This window comes from Carettochelys insculpta, chromosome 7 (assembly GCF_033958435.1).
Source record: "Carettochelys insculpta isolate YL-2023 chromosome 7, ASM3395843v1, whole genome shotgun sequence".
NCBI classification, from domain to species: Eukaryota; Metazoa; Chordata; order Testudines; family Carettochelyidae; genus Carettochelys; species Carettochelys insculpta.
This window is the reverse complement of record NC_134143.1, coordinates 26991013-27016754: the sequence shown is the minus strand read 5'-3', so window position 1 is coordinate 27016754 and position 25742 is coordinate 26991013. Positions and strand designations below refer to the sequence as shown.

The window sequence follows — 25742 nt, the reverse complement described above, 5'->3', positions numbered from 1 at the left end:
TGGAATACTTCCATCTAAGTTATGAGTTAGAGATTTTTGTGGGCTAGGGTGGGGACCCGACCACCCTTCATAAGCATTGTTTCTATGAGAGAATGCATTCCAAATTCCAACTAACCAACTTAGAAATGAACTTTTGGAATGCCCTGTTCGTAAGTAGGGGACTTCCTGTAAATGGGAATTATGTTGAATGTGCAGTTGACTGTAATCTGAGGTGTCACTTCTGTTCTGCTGAAAATAGCCACGAACATTCACTATGGCAGCCAACCACATTGAAAGCAACTTAATGTGAACTAAACACGAGAAGTCCTGTGGCACCTTATAGACTAACAGATTTTTTGGAGCATAAGCTTTCATGGGCAAAGACCTGTTTCATCAGATGCGCTGATGTACACTGTAGATTGTAATAGAACAGTGGTGTACAATAAAAAGTTTAAGGATCAGCCCAGCCCCCTCCCTCAAACTGCCAGTGACTCATCAGAGCTGGGACTGGAGCTGCACCAGGGCTGCAAGCTTGTCTCACCAAGTGGGGGCACGCATGCAGAGTGGGCAGAGGGCACTCCACCTATGCGGCTTTAGGAAGACACATTCCACCACACAGTGGTGTCCAGTTCACCACGTGGTGAACGACAAGCGTATTGGATACAGCACGTGCTAGAAACTACTGTTAATATGAAGACTTGAAAATCTTACCAAGGTAACTTTCTCAAAAATAAATTTCCTTAGAAGAGGGCATAACATTCTGCCTCTCTGAACATAAAACCATCATTTAAAACGGAGCGGTTTTACATTTTTGTTTTCTAGCTTTGACAGCAAGTAGCTATGGGTGTTAGGTTTGGTAGATTTTTACTACCCAAAAATTTCACGTAGGTTTCCATGGATTTTCCCACTACTGAGATATGCTGGGAGATTCCATAGAACACACACTTTTTTGCAAAGCATATGCTGGCTACTTCCCAAAGGGACACTTCTAGATGCCAAGACAACAGTGGTTTCTGTGGTAAAGCAAGTGTTCTCTGAACTGAGCTGTCTGTCTCGGCCTATGTTTACATTTAGTTTCTGGTGAGAAATTTTCAAAGTACGCATTATTGAATTGTATAGATGTCAAGTGTAATGCATTACGGACCTGATCAAAGCCCAGGAACATCTTTCAATCAACTTTAAAATGCTTTGAATTAGCCCCTATGACAAAAATATTTTTGATAATCTGAAACCAAGAGCCATACGCGCTTCAGAGGGGTAGCTGTGGGCTCTTAATCATCCAAATGGCTTATATGGTGCGCCGTGTCGTTCCACACCCCCCCAGCATATTTTCTTTTACACTGAATAATAATTTTAAGGGTTGACTAGACTGACAATCGTAACAGTGGGGAAACAAAAGACTTGAAACAATGTGCTCTCCTATTTTAATAGAGGAAATAACTTTTTGTCCACCAGATGGCAGAATCTCTCACAAAAAATACTTTGGAGATGCAAAAGCAGTGAGCATGAGTTGGGTGTTGCTACAGACAGCTCTGTGGAAGCTGTCACTCAGCACATACCAGCAATCAAAAGCAAATACTGTGTAAAAAAAAAAAATGATTAAGCCGTTCCATGAACTGATGGAATGGCTTCACGTGGGAAGAGAGTGGGACTGTTTGGGGAAATGTCAGAAGGTAACTTCAGGTGTCCACTTGCCCTCTTTCATGATATAAGAATAGGGAAATGAACTAAAAAGCAACACATTTAAATCTGATAAAAGCACATATTTTACATAACTAACCTGCAGAATTCATTGCTGTCTAGGAAACTGTTTAACAGGATCCAAGTATGAACTAGGTGTTTGGGGAGAATCTTACATCCACACCATGGATTTTAAAAAAAAACAAACCACCACCCTTTGTATGATAGCCAACTTCCACCCAGACATTAGGAAAAGATGTCACTGGCAGTTTATTCCATATTGTCTAGTTGTGATTGTGGCACTTTCCTTTGACACATCCACTGTCATACTTATTGTAGAGGGTTTTAAGTGCACTGTGCTAATTTCAGGGTGGAAGGGAAAGATGTGAGGTAGCTATAGCTTGTCACTAAGGAGAAATTGAAGAGCTTAGTCTTTGGATTACTACTGTAGCCACCCTTACTCAATTTGTGGGGTAAGCTGTCCTGAACCCTTACCTAGGCTGGAGAATAAAGTGTGAGGTTTCTTTTCACAGTCACTGTTTTGCCTTCTTGAGTACATATCTTCTGTAGTTAAGTTGCTTGGCATGAAGCAGAATGGATACGGTTTAAGACTTGAATTATGTCTCAGTAGTGGTGGCTAGTCCAAAATTCATTTCCTGTCAACTACCAGGAGAATGCCAGACAACAGCTATGACAGCTACATAAAAATAGTTGAAATGATTCCACAACATCTAGTAGCATTTTTTTGAGGGATCAGAGACAGCACAATTAATTAGGACTTCAGGGTTTAGTCTGATTTCCACACTTTGATGGCATTTTAGCTTTTTAGTTTACTTGTAAGCAATTACTACAGTTGCATTTTAACTAAGGTTATTTGACTTGGAAGTTCATCATTCCCCTTTCTAGGTATACAGAAGTCAGTGAAGTAGAGGATTTGTCAATGTCAGAATACAGCAACATTTTTGAGCTGTGAGGAAATGCAAACCCATTCCTTGAGCAAGTCCAGTGGTTTTGCCTGCATTTTCTTTCCTCTGTCCCTTGCCTATTGAGGGAAAGAAGAAAATTTGCATAGAGGTTAAGAATAAGAGGCCATGGTTTTCCTGTATGCACTTCAGCAGTTACTAAAGCAGTGGGAACAAGCTCATTCTGTCGAGGAGGCAGAGAAAAACATTGCACTTGTGCTTTAAATCTTCACTGAATTAGTTATTTTGGAACCTGCCCTGCTCATTATATCATCTCTTAAAATTGTCCAGACTGTCTTATTTCGCAGACTGCCATAACTCCTTGACTGCTCCCAAATTCCCTATATGCACCCAAAGGTGAAGAGCTAGAAGCTGGGCTCCATTTTCCCTTTACCACTAGCTGTTTTTAATGTAACAAATCTTATCGTTCAAGCCTGGTACTTTAAAGTTCATGGCGACTGTTTTCAACCACAGTTATGGTGTTGAATATGACTTAATATTTTTTATTTTCATAACCTTGGTGACTGATTTACAGATGTAAACATATCTCCTTTGTGCAATTCAATACTGCCCACTTCCATTCATGCACCTCTGAAGAAAAGGGTACTTTTTCTTCAGGTTTTTTAAGCAAATGAAATTTAATATAGAAACCCAGAGTTAAACTTGATGCACCTTGATTAGTTATGTAAACAAAAATTCCCCACAGAACAAATAACTTGGCTCCTTCGTAGAAAGTTTATATATTTCTCCTGATTAATCTGAGATTAATCATCTCAGGAGAGAAGTGTGTGGCACATTGATTCATGAAGATATGGTGTAACTTCTACACCTCTTCATTAACAAAACTGTGCATAATGAAATGCTTACAAACTGAATGCTTGATAGAAAGCATCTTTCCAGCTGAAGTGGCAGCCATCCAGCAACCATAAGCTAAGTTCTGCATCATTTATGGCATTATAGATACCTATTACACATAGCATTACTTCAAAGCCCTGAAGGATTGTGTCTGAATGTTTTCCAAGCAGTCATTTGGTTTAAACATCATGAGAAAGATGTACAAGCTTGCATTTACCACTTTATGGTACCCTTAAGCTCTATGAAACTGATCCGATTGTGTGTATTTCACAGTGACAGTTGCTGTAATGCCTTTTCTCACACAGGATTGTTCCATGCTGTTCTTGGATCATCATTGTCCTGGTGGCTTTCCCTTTTTTCACTTTAACTACATTTCATGAGCATTTTTCATGGTCTGTGTTTAGCTGTCCATAAGTCCTTTCAATATGTCTTCAGAGAGCTCCAGGAGAGGGAGTTCAGGTGATGGAATGTCCAAAGGAGGAAGATTGGGTATTGGAATGTCCTTAGCCTTCCCTGCACTTGCTGCAAACTTCTGCCAAGTTGAGGCAGAAGAAGCTGTTTCTGAATGCTGCTGCAGACCCCATAATTCTGACTTCTCCACAAAATCAGCATCTACATCCAACTCCTTTTCTACTGGAGCCTTCTGGAGTCTAAGCCTTTCTGCTTTTAGCTGCTTATTTTCTTTTCTTAATCTCTCATTTTCAGCTACAAGAAATTCCACATGCCGTTTCAAATCTGCAATTTTGGTTGCCTGCTCCTCTATTATTGTTTTGTCATCTTTTGGGGCTTTGTTCCCAATACACACTTCCAATTGTTCCTCTCTTTTCTGAAGCAGAAATAATAGTGTATCTGGCTCCCTGTCAAAGACACCCTGAGTTTCCTGAAGATGCTTATCTACAGAAGGACTGTATTTCTGAGTAACAGGGACCAATATGTTTTGGTCTTCAGATTCTTCAGGTGATGGCTTATAAGAGGTCTGACGATGTGGAGACTTATCCTTGTCTGCGCTCTGTTGTGCTTTTAGCCTTTCCTCTCTCTTTGCCCTTTTCCACCTCTCCTGGATGAGCAATAACTGTTTCAGGTGACTATCCCTTTGTAATTCCAGTGATAACTGAGCCTGTCCAAGAAAAAGATTGACAATTAATATATAGACCATATTCCTACAAACGTATTTGCAAGACAATTTATAGATATGCTTAAGTGTTTGAAGAATCTTCACTTTAGCCCTTCCTGGAGGGGAAACCCTCTTTCTCTAGCTCCAGTAATGCAGTATTGGGCATTAAGCCATCAAACTTAATGTAACTGCAGCCTGTGTGTGAAATGGAAATGTTAAAGGTGACTACTTAGTTTTTGGATATTTAACTTCTTTGAATTCATATGGACATTATGGAAGAGAGAACAAAACATCTGTATGGCTTGTGACAATCCACAAATGTACCTGGGATGAGAGATGCCTTATTTGGGCAGTAATTTAATAACGTGCTTTTAAAACCTATCCTTTTGTTGTAGTATCTAGTTAGAGCACTGGGTTTGGATGCATTAATACCATCTCCCCCACCAAGCAGCAAAGACCGCAATAATTAGTATATGTCTGTATTTTCAAATTGACCCTCTGAGTCACTCCAACTGCTGAGCCATTGGGGTAGATGTTCCAGACTTGGCTTAAAAACGATTCAGCTCTGTTTAAACAAGAACAATTGGGGGCAGAGTGGGGCAATCTACTTTTCAACTTTCATAGTGACACATTTATAGTCACTGACTCCTAAGGAGTGCATATCTTTGCAACCTGGCGACAAAGGTGCTCACTTAAAGAACCAAGGTCAAGTCCCTGCTCCAATGACTGTTCTAGTAAGTGGAACAGCTTCGAACAGGAATGAGACAGCTCTGCCACAGAATGTCCCAGCGCCAGGCCTCTTCTCTGCCAGGAATTTGACTCAAGTTCAAATTCCTGCTCCATATCAGGCAAAGGGGGACTTGAGTAGGCTTCCCAGGCCCCCAGCAAATGCTCAAACCGCTGGTTAAGGGAGGCTTCCTTCACAAGCACACACGTGGACCCCAAAAGCCTGTTTCAGGTCCAATAAATATAATGTCCAGCCCAAAATTAATCTCTAGTCTGCCCCAAAGGGAAATGTCTCATCTGTTACAGACCTGCCAGTGAACTAAAATAATGGCTATTATATAATGGCTAATAATGAGCTATTCGCCCAGCTCTACTCCACTCTCCAGCTATCCCCAGCTACTAGAACAGTGCTTTAGACAGACAGGCATTTGTCAAAAATGTAGCTCATTCAAACTAGGTAACATGACTATGGCGTAAGATGTATAATCACACAACTGGAACATAGTCTAACAGTCACATGCACAAAGGCCAGAGTTAAGTGTATTTTGTATGATAACGCCCTCAGTTTCCCAGCTGTGAAATACAAGCTATATGCAATCTCACCTGCTCAGATTGTGTCAACTTCATGGCTTCTGTAAGGTAGGCTGCACAAAAAAACAAATGGGTAAATGCTTAAGCAGGGATTCTAAAATTAGAATAGTCTAACTTTAAAGAAAACAATAATAAGTATTTTTAAATGTTTTCAGACCCAGTTGATCACATTTACTGAATGCAAAGACAAAGAGATGAGTACACAGCCAAGTTGTTACTGGGAATGTGCATGTGTGTATCTGCCCTGAACTGCTTTAAATATACAAGTTTAATATCAAAAGTTAAATTGCTTCTATGTCATCATATAGCTCATCCTGCTATATTATGCATTGCAAATTTGACTGCATGGTTCTAACTGCTTCACCTCTGAGGAGAGCCTGTAAATGGAATTTCATTACAGCCTTTTCCATCTCAAAGCTAAAGTTTGCTGAATTCCCCAGAGGAAGAACAGCAGCATTCCACCTCACCTCCTTCCACCCACAAAACAAGTACATACAGAAATGGCACAGCTAGGACCCAGAGTCTTATTCTAAATCCACTTTAAGAACATACAGCTGAAATACAAGAACACTCTATACAGTATTATCACTGTTCTGTACTAGTACCACACTTTGACTACTTTGCTGATGGGACAGAAGCAATATCCATGGCTCCCAGCCTGGATAAAATCAATGATTTTTATTCAAAGTGCATTTTTTTAAAAAAGCAAACCTATTTAAACAGTAATTTAGATATGAGAAGTGTTCAAATTTACTATAATCTATTAAACATTCAAGCAGTACATATTTGCTAATGCTGAAAGTTTAAAGAGAGCCAGCCCACTGAACTGCTGGAAGTCACTTGCTAAGCAGCTATAACCAGAAGGGACTGAAGTACTAAACCAGCTTTTGAGGACCACAGGACCCTTGGCTACACTTATGATAACTGGTCATCCAGCTAACTAAAAATCACACAGGATTATGGCTGTTGCCAGATGAGAGAGCTCTCAATTAGAGAGGTTCAACCTGTATGTATCTAGTTACTTGGCTTGAACAAGTTTCAAGGATACTTTTGAACATGGGTCATAAATCTCTTCTGAAAAGGTAATACATACCAGCTGCTTTTTTGTGACAAGAAATTACTTCTTCGTATTTCCCTGATGCCAACAACCGGTCTGCTAGTCTACTCTGCTGATGAGCCTTAAGAGAAACAAAATGTAGTTTTAATCAAGACAAAGCTTGAAGTGGCAAGAACTCTTTTATATTAACTTGCAAAAAAGAGAATCCTGCGTTTACACATCATACATTGTCATATTCGTAACCCAAAGTCTCCTTTCTAACCTTTGAGAAGCAGAGAACTTCCTATGATGCTCACTTTCTGTGCACAAATGTACTGTGCAAGTATGCAAAAGGTTTGACAAGGAACAGCCATGGAAAAACTATTTCATATTGAGTATATACAGATAAGCTCTTTCATATCCGGCAGCTCCAGGACTGGGAGGTTGCCGAATATTCAGATTCTGGATAATAGAGAGGTATACCTAGCAATGCATGACACTAAACAAAAAAGATTAGATATTAAAGAAAAATATATGCAGAATGCTTTATTTACCAACAACTGTAGCATCATACACTACATTTATGCTGTCTGTATTTACTGTCACTATATTGTACTTTTGGAAAAATGTAACTAAAATTTACTTATTGTTAAAATGCTGGTTTGAGAGTTCCAGTTGATAGCATACAGGACATGAAAGATTGCTGTGCCATCCATTTTATAAAGTGTCAGCTACTGTGAGTCTTCACCCTGCTAACATTTACACACAGAGGCAAATAGTGCATCTTAAAGCAGTGGTCCAGGACCAATGCCAAAACACCACTGCTGCAGTCACCATGAGCTACTGGAAACAATCCTTCAGAACTGCCCTTATTGATTCCTATTCCATAGAGATATCTGTGCTTATGTGAGAGGCTTGGGATCTTCTAAGCAATATGTGACATCAACCACATATGGCCTTCTCTTGTGAAGGGACTGTACCACCTCACTCCTTTTCATTTCCTTTATGACCCTGAAGAGTAGATGTCTGAAAGATCTATATACACTTTTCTGATTTAAAAAAAAAAAAACCAATGAATACTTAGCTCAGTAGACTCTACAGCAGCACCAGATTCATCTGAATCAATAGCTTAGGGACAAAGGGAACCCCATTCAGCTCTGGCACAGGTTGGAGCAGCTCTAGGGATGGAACCCATCTGTGCCCTTGCTGCAGCTAGGACTGCAAAGGGACATCGTCATCCAAGGCAGAAGAATGTTTTTGACCACATCCCTTCCCATGCCCACATGCTTGGTGCAGGCTCATCCTGGGATACTATTCACTGGAGCCTCTGTGGAGGTGGGGAAGGATGTGGTGGAAGCCAGATCCCACCAATGACCCAACAGACCACTAATATTCCCTAGGGATCTTATGCCAGCTCTGTAGCGCTGGTGTGCTAGTGGAATTGCTGGACAGTGATAAACTCCCCCTCTAATCCTTGGTTTGTGGACTAGAAATAGTAGCCAGAACACTTGTCACTTTCTAAAAAGCCATTAAGTTCCTGGAGAATTAAAATGGTAAGAAACTCAACCTGTCACGAAAGTGCACACCAGGGCAAAGATCATTAATGGGTCCCAGAACATGTTCTTCAGTAAGTCTATAAAGGTGCTTCTGCCATCACTTGACAGGGCTTAGATGAGTTATGGCAGACTCAGCATGACTTGGAAGGTGTACTAGTGAGCAAACAGTTAGCATGTTAGAGCAGGAGAAAGTCCATTGCCTCTTTTTGACTTCTGAGGCAGAAAGCTCCAAACAGGCAACCTGACAGTGCTGTAACAGGGAGCATCAGCATGTCCTCTTTAACAGAAGGAGTAGGTGCAACTATGAACAAGTTGATGTTTTCCTGCATCTTTGGTTTTGTTTGTTTTACAATAACTGTACTTTGAAAACCAGAGGGTGGCTTGGTTAGACTGCACTCCTCAGCTATGTCTGTGGGGGGAGGGGGGTGACTTGTTGGAAACATCCCAGGAGCATCTACATACAAAATGTGCTTTGTCAGACTGTTGACAAAGTCAACACATCTACCAGTAGCACTGTGCCTCTTCACGCTTAGGTTTAGTAACAGAGATAGCCGTGCTACTCTATATACTATCAAAACAAAAAAAGCAGTCCAGTAGCACTGTAAAGACTAACAAAATAATTTATTAGGTGATGAGCTTTTGTGGGACAGACCCACTTCTTCAGATCATAGCCAAACCAGAACAGACTCGATATTTAAGGCACAGAGAAGCAAAAATAGTAATCAAGGTTGACAAATCAGAAAAATTACCATCAAGGTGAGCAAATCAGAGACCAGAGGGGCAGAAGGAGGCAGCAGGGAAGTCAAGAATTAGATAAAGCAAAGTATGTAAAAGAGCTTAGGTATAATGAACTGTTGGCAAAAAAGCCGTGTGGACGCTCCGGGGGCCCCCTGTTGACATAGGGGGCTTTGGGTTCACCAGACAGCTCTGTTTGCTGAGCTGCCAGTTGTCTGTTCTGTTGAAAGAGGAGCAGGCTGGCTGCTCCCTGTTGACAGAGCAGATTGCTCTTTCCACCTGCTTTTGTGTGTGGATGTGATCTGTTGATAGAAGTTTTGCCACACAATTGCGTCTGACTAACTTCTCTCGACAGATCACTGTAGTGTAGACGTAGCCCTGGAGAACAGAGAAGCAGACAAATTTCTAATACTGTTACAATAAAGTTGTGTGAAAGGGAATCCTCTGGCTACAGGAGAGTCCCTTTTAAGGGTCATTTCTAGGGCTGTCGATTAATCTTGTAGCCAACACTGCAAAAGTACTTGTCAGACATACTAAACATTCATATCCCCATTCATACTTTGGGCACCATTCCAGAACATGCTTCCATAATGATGACATTAAAAAAATGCAGTAATTAGATTTGTGACTGCTCTCTTTGGTGGGGAGAGAAAACTGTTTCTCACTATTTTACTAGCACCAGTTTCCCCCCGAGGTGGGGGAAGAGGACATGTCCTCGCTGGCCAGAGCCAAGCAAGCTATACTGGATCCAACCACACAGGCCCTACCTGGGGAGGGGAGGAAGTGTTGCATGTGCTGCTGCTCCCACCCACCCATCCCAGCTGGGAGAACAGCAGCAGCATGGGGAAGCATGAAAATGGCCAATTGTGACCAATGGGAGCAGCAGGAGGTAACAGTTCAGTCAATATTACTAGCTGAAAGTGTAAGGTGCCCATCCTTCCTATTGAAAGCCCACATTTAGCAGGGATAGTGGAACAATGAATGAGTTGTAATTCATAGGCTGGTATCTCATTCTCAACTCAGTTAATGAATATTAACTGTGTAAAGAATTTCTATGGATAGTAATTCCATGCTTTGACAGTAAGAATATAGCAGTAAAGATATTACTGACCAGATGAACAAGATGGTGATTGTGACTGTAAAATGCTAAAAGGAAATTAGAAAGGGTATTAAAAAAAAAAATCTCAGAAATGGTGGATTTCAATTACCCCCCTATTGACTGGGTACATTTCACCGCAGGATGGGATGCACAGATAAATTTTCGTGACACCTTAAATGGCTGCTTCATTGAGTGGCTGGTTCTAGAATCTCCAAAAGGACAGGCAATTCTTGAGTTAGCCACCCAGAAGCCATGACAGCTTTTCAGAGGCAAAAACATGGAGGAATAGAGAAATCTGTGTATGGGATGAAGGTCTTTCCTTTTTAATCCATTCCACTATTCCTTTCTCTACTATATCTATCCTTTCCTAGATATTGTCTCTGTCTTTAAGACAATACCTTTAATGCTTCCAGTGTGCTTCGCCTAGGTCCACCACCACATAAGCACAGAAAAAAAAACAAACAAAAAACTACGCAGCCTGTGTCTCTTTGCATGTTCCTTCAATGTTATGAGAAACAGATCTGTAAACCCCAGACCTGTCACGAAGCAAGAGCTGGTAGTTAGGCTGGACTGACTAGGGAAGGAGAATGAAAAAAAAAAAAAAAAAATAGCAGGAAAAAGCCTTTTTTTTCAAATCCGGTTACAAAATCAATACATCAAGAGCCACAATGCATGTGAATGAGATAGTCCTTACTAAGTATCAAACCATACTTTTTGTAACCCCTATTTTAAGACCACAATGATTTGTAATGTGATCCATGTAAATATTTAACCCTTTTTTGAGTCCTAGTAAGCTCCAAGATCAGGCCTATGTAGCAGCAATAAATACCAGAAATTAATTGGGGATCAAAGGGGGTCAATTTAGGCATATATAGTATAGCACAGGTGAGTAAACTTTTTATGTTAGGCCCCACTTTTTGTCCCTGCACTTAGCAGGGGCCCCCCCAGCCTGCCCAATGCCTGGGAAGTTATGTGCCATGCTCCCTTGGCAATGGTGGGGGTGAGGCAGGGAGCCAGCAAAGGCTTCGGGGGGGGGCACTGATTTCACTGTACTCCATTAGGAAGTTTCTTGCCCCCTGAGGTAGTGCACCCCTTAACCATGTTCATAGAGTTGCTCAAGAGAGATTCAAATACCGCCCAGCTGATGAGCAGAGTGCCCACAGCTAGATTTGCATTTCTGCTAGTGGCACACATTCGCATATGCTTCAGTGCACAAAAAAAGTTTATTCTGCACATGGATGGAAAAAATCCACTCACAGCTGGAAAAGATTAGAGGAAATATTATTAAAATCCAATTTGTGCCAGGGCTTACCAAAGTGAAAAAGCAGTAGCACATATAACAGGCGTAGGCCTCGCCTGCCTGAGGAACCAACTTCCTCTAATCTTGTCAGCTGTTGCTCACCCCGGCTCAGAACTTCCGCTCTCCCTCCCCAGCAGGGCACCCCTGGTCATTAGTGCTATAACAATCATCACACAGAGCTGCTCTGAAAAGGGGTAACTAGCCACTCCTTCATTGCCCCGGTTTCTGCCTGTCCCACCCCATTGGCTCTGCTACACGCCACAGCACCAGGGCCCAGCAGCCAGAGTCCAGCCCAGTGTCTTCACTCCCCGCTCCAGAGACTCACCCTGCACTGACTCCACGGAGAGTTCTCTGCCCTCCAGAGCCACAGTGCTGCCACCAAGTTAGCACCTCCCAAGCTATGATAAAGATGAAGGTTAAAACAGTGCCACATGGCAAGGCCAATCACTTTGCATCTCACTGCCAAAATTTTGTACACACCCACCTTAAGGGGGCACACAGGGCAACATTATCCCACAGCATTTAGAACCACAAATGACTTCTCAAAGAGCTGCAGGTTGCCACCCTCTGAACTAGAGCCCTTAATTCATTTCATGAGCTATTAAATGTAGTTGTAGCATGTTTGTGATGAAATTTAATGAGTTCATTTTAAAATGAAGAATTTAGTATTTTATCAATATTTAAAATATGATTTAATTTTTTTCCGCCTTTAAATCATTGATATTTATCCACCATGCCGCTGAGCTAAATATTGACCAGGAGCTAGACCCTATGCACAGGGCCACACTGTCACTGAACAAAAGTTTAGCAATAGATAGGTAAGCATTTTCACAATATTTGTAAACAAAATGTTAAAACCTTGTCCTTATTGAGCTCTTTCAGCATTTATGACCACTGATGCATGCAACTTGCCAAAGGCTTTCAGAGCTTTTCTCAGTTGTATTACTCTAATCCTTCTTGCTCTTGAAGCTCAAGTTTTGCAGTGTACATTTGGGATGACAAAGATTATCAGACTTCTGAGCTTTTGTATATAAGTATCGATGCAAGGGACACAGAGGGGTATACCAAAGAGAAAGAAGTGTGTGTTTCTTGAAACATAAGTTTGCCAAAACCAACTACTACTATAAAATTATACTTTCAAGGCCTTTTGAGAACATATGTAGCAAGTCATTTGAAAAAAAAAAAAAAAAGACTTACATGTGCTCCCTTTTACACATTTTAGGGATAATGAAAAATTTGAAATCTGGCTACCACAAACAAATGGGTATAGGTACGTTTACCTCCTTTAATTTCTAGGCACTCAGTTCCTTTAGTGTGCAATTTTCATCATTATCAATCAAAGTGATCATCATGGGGCACAATGAAGAACATAACATTTTAGAGGCTCTAAAGGATACCTTTAATTTCCTCCCAGAGGTATCCCCAAACTTTGCTCTGACAGGTCCTATAGCTACTGCGGCTGACAAGATGTACATTCCCTTATAGAAAAACATGCACATGTGCACGTGCCCCTGCACCCACTCTGGAAAGGAGAGTGTTCCCTCACAAAGTCTGAGAAGAGTGTGAGGAAAAGAACCTCAATACTAAGCAAGCTGGTTGTTCCTCTTGTGGCTACTCTCAGAACATTCCAGAAGATGCTGGCTGCCTCCCCACCCCCCCCAAGGAATACCAATCTTTAGTCAGTCACTTGCTAAGCGGTTGATAGTATAGGGAGCAGTTTTACCTCTAATTTTGTATGTCCATGTGTGGAATCAGTTTTGTTATGCACAACAATAGGTGGGGATGTGTGATACCATGTCCATATTGGTGCACCTCAAAAAACAAACACACACATTCTACATATGGACAGTTTGCAGCAGAGACTGAGCCCAGGGCTGAGGCAGAAAGTTGAGGTGAGATCTCTGGCTGAGGGTGTTGACTCTGGGGTGGCACCAGGGCTGCAGGTACAGGAGGAGGAAGTGCTCCAGATGAGCCCTCTAATATTTTCCAACCACGTGCAGAGTAAATTTTGTCATACGTACCAATGCATATGCAAATATGCACCACCAGGAGACACACAAACCTGTCTATTGGTGCTCTACTAATCAGCAGGGCAGCACTGGAATCTCTCCTGAGATAGGCTCTCCAGGATAGGCTGGGGAAAAAAACATCTCTCCCCCAGCCATGGCAGGTTTGCGCTGGGGCTAGCGAGGAGAGGCATCTCTCTCCACCACAACCCTGAAACCCTGTGTGGGGCTTAACAGGAAATTGCACAATTGCACAACTTAGAAAGGAAGCTCAACAGACTTAGCTGAGAGAATACCTTGGGGCATTCAGCAGTCATGTTATGCAGAAAATAGTTTTCATTTCAGAATATGATGCAAGCACTAAAACCCCTTTAAATAATATTTGTAGTATGATCTACTTACATTTGAACATCCTGCAGTAACTGCCATTTTCAACTGTTCATCAGTTCTTCCACAGTGCTTTTGTGTTCCTACCACAAGGACCCAGTCTCAGATGCTTTTATATTATGTTTATCATGGTACAGGTTGAACCTCTCTTGCCTGGCACCCTCAGCATCTGATCGGTGCCAGATGAAAGAATTTGCTGGATGACTGGTCAATATTTTCTGGAACATTACCAATGCTTCCATGGCTTACTGGGCTCTGAGAAGACATTTAGGGGTAAATTACAGCTAAATAACAGTACAGAACACTGAGAGGCAGGACTGATGGCTGGAAATGAACTTTATGGTACCACGGGAAACCTGACTGCACCCATGGTAAGTGGTCGTCCAGCTAACTAAAATCATGTCAGATTATGGGTTTGCTGGATGAGAGTGTTCCAGATTAGAGAGGTTCAACCTGTAGTAGCTAAGGTCCAATCAAGTAATGTACAAATAAGCTCTGTTTCTTGATCTTTAGGCACACCTTATGAAACTCACTCAAGACACCTTGCAAGCACTAAACATGACCCTCTAGAAATTCACTGTTATGAGACAAACAGCATAAACATTCCAATGATTACACGTTGTCACTAAGTATCAAAGCCAATAGATTGACTAAGTTAATGACACCTTCTCCATAGAATTATCACATCCACAATAAATATGGCATGGTTTAGTAACACTCCAATAATAGTCTAATATATCAAAACTTTTCCAGACAATGGAGACAGTTTCTCAAAGGTTAAGATGCTGAAGACCCTCTCTGCTAAACACGACTCGCTATACCCTTAGACAGAAGCATGCCTGTTTTTCATCAAGAACCCACATTTCCCTTAAACTAAAAATAAGGATACACATCTGCTGAGCTGGCCAATGCAGAGCTAGCATAGGTACCTACCATATACAGTTTAGTGTTGGATGAGGCTCCAGTACAGTCAGTCAGTTTACAGATCTCCAGATAGGTATTCCATTTATCTTGAGGTCAAGAAGGCATGTAGTTCTGGGGGTTTATGTACTGCTCCACACACCTGAATTGGTGCATGTAGTTATTTAAAGATAACTTTAAGCAGAATTAAACTTGGAATTGGGTTGGTATACAGCACTAAAACCCCTTTAAGTGATATGTGTACTTGCACATCAGTTTTTCTCATCTTGCAGACTTGTCCTACCTTATTCCTCAGGGAAATCAGTACCAAGAACAAAAATACTGTGTACAATACTTTAAAATTCTGGAAAATTATTTAACAGATGTGAAGGCTTCAGTATGGCAGTGGGGAACACCTTTCAGCCCCCCAGCCCCATGAAGCTCCTCTTACCCCAGCACAATGCAAGGTCTGGGCCTGCCCAGGATCACCTTGGGGTCCTGCCCCTCCCCATCAAGCATGGGCAGACATCTCTCTTGTATCACTCATAGAAGTACAAACAGGGCACATCCCCCGCTATTCTTTATCCTGATCTTGGTCTGATTTGATTTCCTCCAACATTCTTCCTAAGCAGCTACTGACACTTTAGCATCCAAAATCTCAGTCGTATGACCAATTATAACTCACTTTCAAAGTTACTGAAATACTTACACAGCCCTGGAGAAAATAAACTTACAAAATACAGTGCAAAAGAGTTTCAAGTGCCATGGTGTTATCTGTCCATCACCTTTCATCCTTTGCCTGTGAGTCACACCAGAGTTTCCAACTGCCTACAAAGTCTGAGATTCTTCCAAGGAGTCTCTTCCACAGGCTGTATTTAACTCACAAGCGGCTCTGGGATGGCCTGGCCAGAGGCGACTTCTGAACAGCGCTATGACCCTGTTTTGAGGCATGTGTACCACCAGGAAAGAGCAGACAATGACTGCACGGGGGCTGCATTTCCCCACCGCCTTTGTACAGCGGCGTCTGGCTGCCCTGCTGGTGGGCCCCACAGGCTGGAGTTCAAGGCCTTTGCCGCAGGGCGGGAGGAGAAGGTCCAACCGCCACTGCCACGGGACCAGCTCCTCCCCTTGCGGCAGTGGCAGCGGCCAGGGCTCCGGCGCGTCCACCCGGCCACTGCCCCGAATCGCTCTGCACCTGCACCGCCGGCTGGTACCCGCTGCCCAGCGACCCCTCCCGCTCGGAGCGCGGCTCACCAGGTTGAGGGGCCCGTCCATCACCTCCATAGGCGGCGGGGCTGCGGGCACATGGGCTCAGCGGCTTGGTCCCGACGCCCCTGGCTCTGGCTCCGGCTCCGGCTCTGTCGGCTGTAAACACCGAAACACTTCCGCCTCCAGCACGCACGTCGTGACATCACGACGCTCCCTATAAAGCTCGCGAGAACTACTTCCAAATGCGCGAACCTTACACGAAGAGTGGATGGTCTCCATGGTAACGGGGAAGGTCGAAGCGGAGCACCGCCTGAGGCGAACTCTCATTGGCTCGGGAGGCGAGCCTCTTCTCCCCGCCCCGGCAGCTCCCAGAGCGGCCCGGCCCCGCGGAGCCCTACTGCCGCGTGTGCGGCTGCGGAGGGGCTGGTCCTTGGCGCAGGAGGCCGGGCTTCTCCAGCCTCTTCTGAGGCGCGTGCCAGCCTCGGGGCATCCAGTCTGAGTGCCGGGTGCGCGCCTCCCGGGGAGCCGTAAGGGGAGGCGGAGGGGCTGGGCTCACCCGCTCTCTGGTCTTTACCAGCTCGAGGTTCCGGGGCGGTGGCGGTCCTGGGGGTCGCAGAGGGCGTGGCCATATTTCCCTAGGCTGTGTCGCTGTGGGACCGCTGGTAGTTACTCGTGTTCAGACGCCTTCAGAGGCGGACGAGGGGAGCTGCGTGGCACGGACAGTCGAAGCGGGCTGAGTCTTGTTTTCGTTCTGCAAGGTTTGCCTGGGAAGGGGTGACACCCGCTCCCGTACCCCTCTCTCACGGGATTAGGGGGCGATGAACTGATCCCTGACCCAGTGCTCTCCATGGGCCACGCCTCCCCGGGCCCCTGGGACAGACCCACCTCTCCTGGTACCTAGTACTGCAACTTCCTGACGCAGTGGGGTGAGGGAGCACCAGGTATCAAGCCCTCCGCCCCGGAGTTCTGTGCAGGAGGTTCACACCAGACCCTGGCTAGCAGCAGCCTTCCAGCACTGTGCAGGAGGGAAGGGACTGGAGCTGCTTTCAGCCACCGGTGTGTGATGACTGGGGGTAGGTATGACTTGTCCCTTCCTACCCACAGAAAGGCAGCTAAAACCTCTAACTGCTGTTGACTACTGACATAACCCAGACACCTCCTGAACCCTGGCTGGAAGAGGTTATGGCCTTGGATGCATTGTGCACCAGGCTCCAGGGAACCTGAGTGCAGTGGTTGTAGCAAAACTGGATAGAGATGTGGCTCAGCAGGGTAGAAGGCCTGGAGGACACAACAGCCTCTTACAGCCTAGGAGCGGGGCCCGGGGCAGGGGCAGCATGTGAAGAAGATCCTAAGCCGCTGATGGAGGGGATGCTGCAGAGCCGTGGGTTCTGAGAGCAAACAGTTTGGAAGGAAATAGCTTCCACCCCACCACTCCAGAGCTTAGAGAAGCTTCCATGTGCCACTGCTGTAGAGGGCTTTGGCACATGCAGGGCTTGGCTGCTCCTGCCCAGCATCCCAGGCCAGAGGATCTTGAGCTTTCCACATCTGCCAGCCCAGCCAGAGGCAATGAGGAAAAGAGGGAGCCCGCCAGCCAGGTGTTGGTGAGCTGAATGATCTGACCAGTGTCTGGTTCTCCACACAGTGCTGGGAGCAAGACGCACCATGCCAAGGATAGCAGAGATATGAAGCAGCAGGAGGGCTGAGCAGGTAAGAGGACAATGAGAGGGCAAGCTTGTAAAGGGCCAATGGGTGGGCAACAGCAGTGACACGTAACTGGTCACCATCTGTCCGCACTCACCAGCCACTAGTAAGCAGCCAGTGCTGGCTAGAAACAGGACAGGGACTAAGCGGGTCCTACCGGCCAAGAGGACCTATTGGGGAAGTAGCTGTCCCCTCACACTGCAGTCTAGCCCAACCACCAGCCTTGCACACCCTCCACCGATTGTAACCCATGGGGCTCACCCCTTACCGCTACCAAATGGGCAGCTGGCAAGCAAGGATATGACCAGCAGTACTGAAGGGAGAGGGGGATAGAAAATACAGTACAATTTGCCCAAGAAAAAAATAGGGACACATGCAGGAGGGCTTAAATAGGCAATTGTCCCTTTAAAAATGGGACATCCTTTCACTCTAGAGAGGAGTTGCCTTGTGCTTCTCAGAAAGATTAACAGCTGGGTGCTATATCGCTCCAAGTCCAAAAATTCTCCTGCCAGAATATCAGCTTCATCCATATCAGCTTCACAGCACAGCTCCCGCTGCACACAAAATCATAGACTCATAGGACTGGAAGGGACCCCACAAGCTAATGTAATCCACTCCCCTGCACTCAGGGTAGGACAAAGCACCATTTCAAACCATCCCTGCCAGGTGTTTACCTAACCTGCTGCTAAAAAATCTCCAGTGATAGAGATTCCACCACCTCTCTAGGCAATTTATTTCAGTGCTTAGCCACCCTGACAGTTAGGAATTTTTTCCTAATGTCCAGCCTAAACCTTGATTGCTATAATTTAAGTCCATTGTTTCTTGTCCTATCCTTAGAGGTTAAGAAGGACAGTTTTTCTCCCTCCTCCTTGTAACAATCTTTTATGTACTTGAGAACAGTAATCATAGAATCATAGAACAATAGAGCTAGAAGAGACCTGAAAAAGCCATCAATCCAGCCCCCTGCTCTAAGCAGGATGAAACCCATCAGATCAGCCCCACCAGGGCTTTGTCAAGGCGAGACTTAAACACCTCCAGGGATGGAGACTCCACTACTTCCCTGGGTAGACCATTCCAATGCTTCACCACCCTCCTAGTGAAAAAGTTTTTCCTAATGTTCCACTTGAACCTTTCCAACCACAACTTTAGACCATTTTTCTGTGTTCTGCCATCCATGACCACTGTGAACAGCCTCTCTCCAGCCTCTTTGCAGCCTCCCTTTGGTAAGTTAAAGGCTGTTATCAAGCCCCCGCTTCATAAGTCATATGCTCCAACCCCCTAATTATTTTGGTCGCCCTCCGCTGAACCCTCTCCAGTGTATCCACATCCTTCCTATAATTGGGGGCCCAGAACTGGACACAGTACTCCAGACGCGGCCTCACCAAAGCCGAATAAAGAGGAATAATCACTTCTCTGGATCTACTGACAACGCTCCTCTTGATGCAACCTAATGTGCCATTAGCTTTCTTGGCTACAATGGCACACTGTTGACTCATGTTCAGCTTCTCATCCACTACAACTCCCAGGTCCGTTTCTGCAAAACTACTACCGAGCCAGTCGGACCCCAGCCTGTAAAAATGCTTGGGATTGAACCTCATCAGATTTCTTGCAGCCCAGTCTTCCAGTTTGTCTAAGTAAGTGTTAGCCGGTGGCTGGGTAATGTGCGGTGAGGTACCAACTATGCCCTTGTTACCATCCGAGTCTTTAACTGCTAGAGCGCAGGGCTCCTTTGCAGCAGGCAGCCTGGGCCAGGCTGACGGATGCCCGAGGGTCCTAAACACCCGAGTCTTTTACTGCTAGAGCAGGGATCTCCGTCGCAGCGGGCAGCCAAGATTGACTGACAGGTGCCCCAATGGTAGCACTAAGAGCCTTTCCACACCTGAGACTTCAACAGCTAGGACGCACTGTCCCGTCACAGCGGGCAACCAGGATTGGCTGGCGGGCGCCCCAGGAGTCTGCCCTGTGGAGGTGGCACGACTCTACGCTAGGCTCTTTGCACTCTCCCCTACGGCCGGGCTGTGGAAACCAAACGGTTAAAGTTCTTTTTATTGTGCCAGCTGTGTTACAGTGACAGAGAGTCACAGCAGTCAGGCTTAGATCTTAACTAGTTACAAGTTTATTAAGCTACAGTTATAAGCGTGCGGTTACAAAAGGCTATTGTCTACTTCTTATATGCTAGCAGAGTACAGGTGTTAACAGGTTACATTACAATTCAATACCACGACGTCTTAATGCAACAGCATCTATCTATAGAGCTCTAAATCTTTAACTGTGCGCACCAAAAAGGAGACCTTAATATGGGTATATGTTACCCTCCTTGCGTCTCTCGATACCAGCATAGCCAAGCCAGGATTGGTCACTCAGTTCCGCGGAAAGACGAATAGGAGGTTGTGCGTCCCCAGTTGCGGACCTCGGGAGGCAATCACCTGACCCGACCAGCAGGTAGTTGGTGAAGATGCACTCAGAGTCAGAGTTCTGCTGGGCCCATCTTTATACCCCTTGGGTCACGTATCCTCTTTCTTATCTATGGTGCCAGATCGTACTGGTCTGTCTTTTGTGACGCCAGTTTTTACAAGGGCAATTCTTACTTAATTTGCACTTGTAAGACAGGAGATAAAGAATTTGGGAGTACAGGACATTCTTTTGCAAGGGCAGAGATTTCTCTTCTGGGATGGCTGTGTGGCGCACCACTCCATTAATGCCAGCCAAGGGCAGTTCTCTGAGGCCGTTCGTTAATGGTTAGCCTGCTAGCCCTCTATCTGTGTTTTCTGTTTCTCAGGGTCATGATGAGCCAGCACATCTGGGCTCCTTTAGGAAGGCTGTGCTGTTTAACTGCTGTTCAGTGCCCTGTGTGCTCTGAGGCACCTTAGAGGGGAGGCAAAAGCTGGTCTGTAGTGGGGAGATTTTGTCTGGCTACAGTCAGTCCAGACCCTGTCCCTACCCTCCAACGTATCTGTCTCTCCCACTAGCTTAGTGTCATCCGCAAACTTGCTGAGGGTGCAATCCAACCCCTCATCCAGGTCATTGATAAATATGTTGAACTGAACAGGACCCAGAACCGAACCTTGGGGCACTCCACTAGAAACCGACTGCCATCCCGACATGGAGCTGTTGATCACTACCTGCGGGGCCTGACCTTCTAGCCAGCTGTCTATCCATCTTACTGTCCATATATCCAATCCGCATTCCTTTAACTTGCTGACAAGAATATTGTGGGAGGCCATATCAAAAGCTTTGCTAAAGTCAAGATAAATCACATCCATTGTGTCTCAGTCTTCTCTTTTGCAAGCTAAACAAACCCAATTTTTCCAATCTTCCCTCATAGGCATGGGTGGAGGTTATAAGAGGCAGGAGAAGGCAATGCCTTCCCAAACTGCCCGGCTGGTCCTGCCCACACTCTGGCCCCAGCTTTCGTCCTGAATTCAGCATGGCTCCTGGGGCTGCCTGTACTTCAGTCCCACTGAGATCAGGACCGTGCACTGTCTAACATCCCCATGCTTGGGAATGCAGACTCAGGCAAGGTTAGGACTATGGGCCACCTGTGCTCCAGTGCAGCCAGGCTGTGGGCCACAAGTGCTCAAGAGGAGTGGCAGGTGGGCCACAGGCTGGCCATGTCTGAAGCGGGTTGTGGACCACTCATACTCCTTGGGGGCCTGGGAAGGCTGCAGGCTGTGGGCCGCCCATGGTGGGGGTATTCCCATGGGTAGCAGGTTAGAATCTCAGACAGAAGGTGCAGGGCTGGGAGATTGCCTTCTTCAGCTCTAGGTTCACCCGCTGCCAAGGCTCATAAGTGATGTTTTTTAGAATTTTAATCTTGGGCTGTTGTTGCTGGTAGCAAAGGAAAGGCCACCCAGAGGGGCACGTGAGGGCACCCCATTTTCTTATTTAGTAATTAAAATTTTGGCAGGCGCACAGACAGGGAGATGTACCTCCTGAGTGCTACCTATACCTTTACTCATTTTTCTTGCTTTTCTCTGGGCTTTCTCCAATTTGACCACATTTTTCCAGAAATATGGCACCCAGAACTGGACACAATTCGGCTGAAGCCGTATCAGCATGGAGTAGAGCAGAAGATTTACTTCTCATGTCTTACAACACTCACGCCAATACATCTCTAAATTTCATGTGCTTTTTTGCAATAGTATTATACTGTTGACTCATATTTAACTTGTGAACCATTATAATCCCAGATTCCTTTCCACATTACTCCTCGCTAGGCAGTCATTTCCCATTTTATTTGCATGCAGCTGATTGTTCCTTCCTAAGAGGAACATTGGTGCAGTGTGGGACACCATCCAGAGTCCAAGAATGTCAAATTGAATAACGCTGTGTCTTTGCTACCCCAAATTTAACCACAGAATGGTCAAATTTGGCACTACTCCTCTTGTCAAGGAAGAATACCACAGTCAACTTTAAAAGGTCAATGGACAGAGTTTGGTGGTGTAGTCTCATTCATTACAAAATTGACATAATGCATCTAACTTTGACCTAACCTCTGTGTGGACCAGGTCTTTAGTGAAATGTATCTCATCTGATCAGCTGTAGTTTCTAAAAATCTCCTCTAGGGGGTTTCATGGACCATCATTCTTAATGTGAATGATGATTTCTCCTAAGTGAAGGTATAACTACAGTTGTTTTATCACCTCTCATTGGTGGAATAAGCATCTTCCCTGGAAGTTTCCAGTGGAAATTATTATCTATAATTCAGAATAATTCTTAATTGTTACTTTCCTGGCATGCAAGCTGTTCCAAAGGAACATTATTAATTTAAAAATACTCTTGGAAATAAATTCATTTTCTATCTTGTGACTAACAATGTTAAAATTAAAGCATTTTTAAAATCCAAGTTACTTGTCACCATTTATCACTTTGTTATATCTTGCATTGTTCTGCTGTGAAAAAGAAGTATCAGTGAAATCAGTTTCGCTTTTGAGATTTTCATGTGGCAGTCTTAGGCTTCAGATATTACAGGGTAAAGTTTTGGTTTAAAAAAGCTTTCTTATATTTTTTATTTTTGATGACAACTCCATTTCCAGTGGTCTTAATTTTCATAAAAGTCAGACTTCTGTGTATAATCAAAGCTAAAAGGAGAATCAAAATAATTCTTCAGGCAGCAGATTAACTAAAAAAATTGATCTCCTCTAGCGGTAAGGACCCAGTTCTTTTTTGTAGTGTGAATAAACAAATGCAACCATACCTTTTTGTAGTTGTTTTTCTTTTCTTCAACATAGAATTTAGTGTAGAACCTTTATACATAAATAGCTGTTCAGAACAAAACTGTTCTTTACATGCCTCTGACACTGGAATCATGATGTCTTGAGCAGAAAGAGAAACACCGTTGTTTGCAATGGTAATATAATGCTGGAAGGCAATGAGATTCTTTCTGGTATTTTGGTGATTTTTTTTTTTTGTTTGCTGTACTGCAAATATTACTATTTATATTGTGGTTCTTTTTCTGTGGTTCTTTTACAATGCCATATATGATGGGCAACAGTAGAATGAGTGGAGGAGGGGATTACCTAGATTAACCATGTGGTAACAAATCAATGTCACTGAGCAATTTTTGTAAGTTTGCTTGTGTTTTTAGAAAAGCAGCATGATCCACCAAACAGCCTCAAATTAAGAAGTTGGCAGATCTGCTGAGTGTATGTGTCTCAGCATTGCTGTTTGGAAAATGGCTTTCTTTGTGAAGAGCTTTGAGACGTAATGGATGAAAAGTACTTTCTATGAGCTGAGTATTGCTATTCATTAGTGGAGTGAAGGGTATATGGAAGGATGGGATGAGTTAATGGAGCACAAGAGAAAATGGATGGAAAGAGATGATGGATATTGAGACAGAATTGTGAAATGGAGGAGAAAAAGAAGAGGAATGTAGAGGGTAAGGAGAGTGAGACTACCAGCAGACAGATGCCTGGAAAGAAATGAGGAACAAATAGCCAATCAGCAGCCAGTGAAGAGCAGCCAGGGTTTCATCTCTTAAATGCAGTCTGCTGACCCAGTTGGTGCCTATGGGTTCTTAAGGTGCCTCACATGCCCATCACCCTGCTGTATTTTGGCTCCCAGCCAGCCATGTTTTTCTGGGGCTGGTTTGGTGCACAGGAATGCTGTGTGGCCTGTCCTTTCCCAGCCTATGTGGTTAGACAGGATGGTCTGTTAGTGCTTGGTGCTCTGGAAAACACTGTCTTAGTTTAAGAGAAGCTGGTTCAACCACAAGATATTCAAGGCCAGCCTCAGATATTAGACTTTATTTACCATATAGGTAAGTGTAAACAGCAAATCCTGACTCTGTATAATCTGAATAGTAACAGAGAGGAAGCCTGTTCTGGTCTGGCTATGGTCCTGAAGAAGTGGGTCTGTCCCACGAAAGCTCACCTAATAAACTATTTTGCTAGTCTTTAAAGTGCTACGTGACTGCTTTTTGTTTTGTATAATCTGAAGTGCTTCAGGATTTGGTTAAGTGCCAGATTCCCTTTTTCATTAGACAAGGCACTGCTGTGGATGTTGGATTCTTAGGTATGTCTACACAGCAATGTTATTTCAAAATAAGCTATTCTAGAAGAGATTTTCTGGAATAGCTTATTTCAAAATAGCTCACATATGCGCAAAATGTATCGAAATAGCACTCAGCTACTTTGAGATAGAGTGTCTAGACACAACATGGCCTATTTTGAAATAGAGTCCTTGGATGCACTATGACTTATTTCAAAATAGCCCTTATTCCTTGTCTATATACCTATTTCAGAATAGGGGCTATTCCTCATAGAATGAGGTTTACCAAATTTCAAGTAAGCCATCTGCTATTTCGAAATTATTTCAAAATAGCAGTTGTGTCATGTAGATGCTCTCAAAGTGATTTCAGAATAGCTTTGCCATGTAGACTTAGTGCTTTTGAAATGGAGCCAACGGATCTGGAAGTTGGAGAAGTTGGCTAGCAGTTGATCAGTGCAGTGACACATCCCATCAGCCAAGGTAGAGGAGACCCTCTTGATTTCCTTCTCCACCAGCTGACAACTTTCCCTTGCCCATGTAATACAACAGATATCGTTTTGAACACCTTGTTTGCTCAGAACCCCTTCTGCCTAATAACAAGCACCCTTCCTAAGCCTTACCGCCTGCCACAAGCAGCTCATTCTTATCTCCATGGAATGTATCTGTGCAGTAGAAGGAAGTTTGACAAGGTTTTGCACATCTTATCCTTTACATAGAACCATGCAGCATGTAGACTTGACCCTGGTTAGTTGTTGAATTGTTTATTAAGATGCACTGATGGAATTTGGCAAGTTTTACTAATCAAGTATATTTTACTGATTTTGCTGCATGTCGTAGTACTTGTGATCTTACACACTACTAATTAAACTGCACACTTTGATGCTCTGTTCCCGTGATGCTCTAATACAGCTGCAGACTTTGATGATCTAGCTAGATATTATGTAGGATGAGATTTTAGGTACTCTGGCAGTCAAATTGCATACAATTAAACTGCCTACATTTCTATCCACTTTATTAACTCTGCTCTATTCTCTTTGCTGACTGAGCTACAGATTTTTGTTAAATTATATCTAAATTGTTAATCTGATATTTATTTTTCACATATATTATCCAAAATATATATTGATCCATGACTGGAGATAACACAGCTATTGCCTTCTGCTTACCAAAACTAAATACATGCAAGTATATGCTAAAAGCTGTAGCAAGTTTTGTCGACAAAACTGGTGGAACGTCCACTCACAAAAGGCATTTTATTGACAGTTTGAAAACCAAACTCAGCACTGTCTTTGGTATCATTCTGCCTCTCAACTGAGGCATAAGGCTGCTGTCGACAGAATCTGTAGATAAAAAACCTGTGTAGATTCTCTGGAGGGGTGCCTTCTTTCGACAGACAGGGTGTCTAGAACAATGGGCA

The 25742-nt window shown here is 44.0% G+C and overlaps 1 protein-coding gene and 1 long non-coding RNA gene across 3 annotated transcripts in view; one reads left to right on the top strand and one right to left on the bottom strand.

The window, feature by feature from the left end:
- Positions 1-1355: 1355 nt before the first annotated feature.
- On the bottom strand, positions 1356-16307 carry NRBF2 (nuclear receptor binding factor 2). 2 transcript variants are annotated; one of them, XM_074999469.1, is made up of 4 exons: positions 16181-16307; positions 7001-7085; positions 5920-5960; positions 1356-4593 (listed from the first exon to the last, which is right to left on the bottom strand). In XM_074999469.1, the coding sequence occupies exons 1-4, from the start codon at positions 16208-16210 to the stop codon at positions 3877-3879; spliced, it is 873 nt and encodes a 290-aa protein (XP_074855570.1). In that variant the 5' UTR covers positions 16211-16307; the 3' UTR covers positions 1356-3876. The 2 variants fall into 2 exon arrangements, with proteins under 2 accessions (XP_074855570.1, XP_074855571.1); XM_074999470.1 differs by lacking the exon at positions 16181-16307 and adding an exon at positions 14042-14107.
- Positions 16308-17141: 834 nt separating this feature from the next.
- The window catches only part of LOC142015664 (uncharacterized), a 71015-nt gene continuing 62414 nt past the window's right edge, over positions 17142-25742 (top strand). The window contains exons 1-2 of the long non-coding RNA XR_012646213.1: positions 17142-17212; positions 17778-17842. This is a non-coding gene — a long non-coding RNA (uncharacterized LOC142015664). The remainder of the gene's footprint in view (positions 17213-17777; positions 17843-25742) is intronic.

What these genes read in the sequence shown, in the direction of transcription:
- NRBF2 (XM_074999469.1), bottom strand. Translation starts at nt 16,210, where the DNA reads ATGGAGGTGATGGACGGGCCCCTCAACCTG. An exon ending in TTGTCACAAAAAAGCAGCTG is followed by an intron (nt 5,961 to 7,000) that starts GTATGTATTACC and finishes TTTTTTGTGCAG; the next exon opens with CCTACCTTACAGAAGCCATG. An exon ending in AGTTGACACAATCTGAGCAG is followed by an intron (nt 4,594 to 5,919) that starts GTGAGATTGCAT and finishes TTTCTTGGACAG; the next exon opens with GCTCAGTTATCACTGGAATT.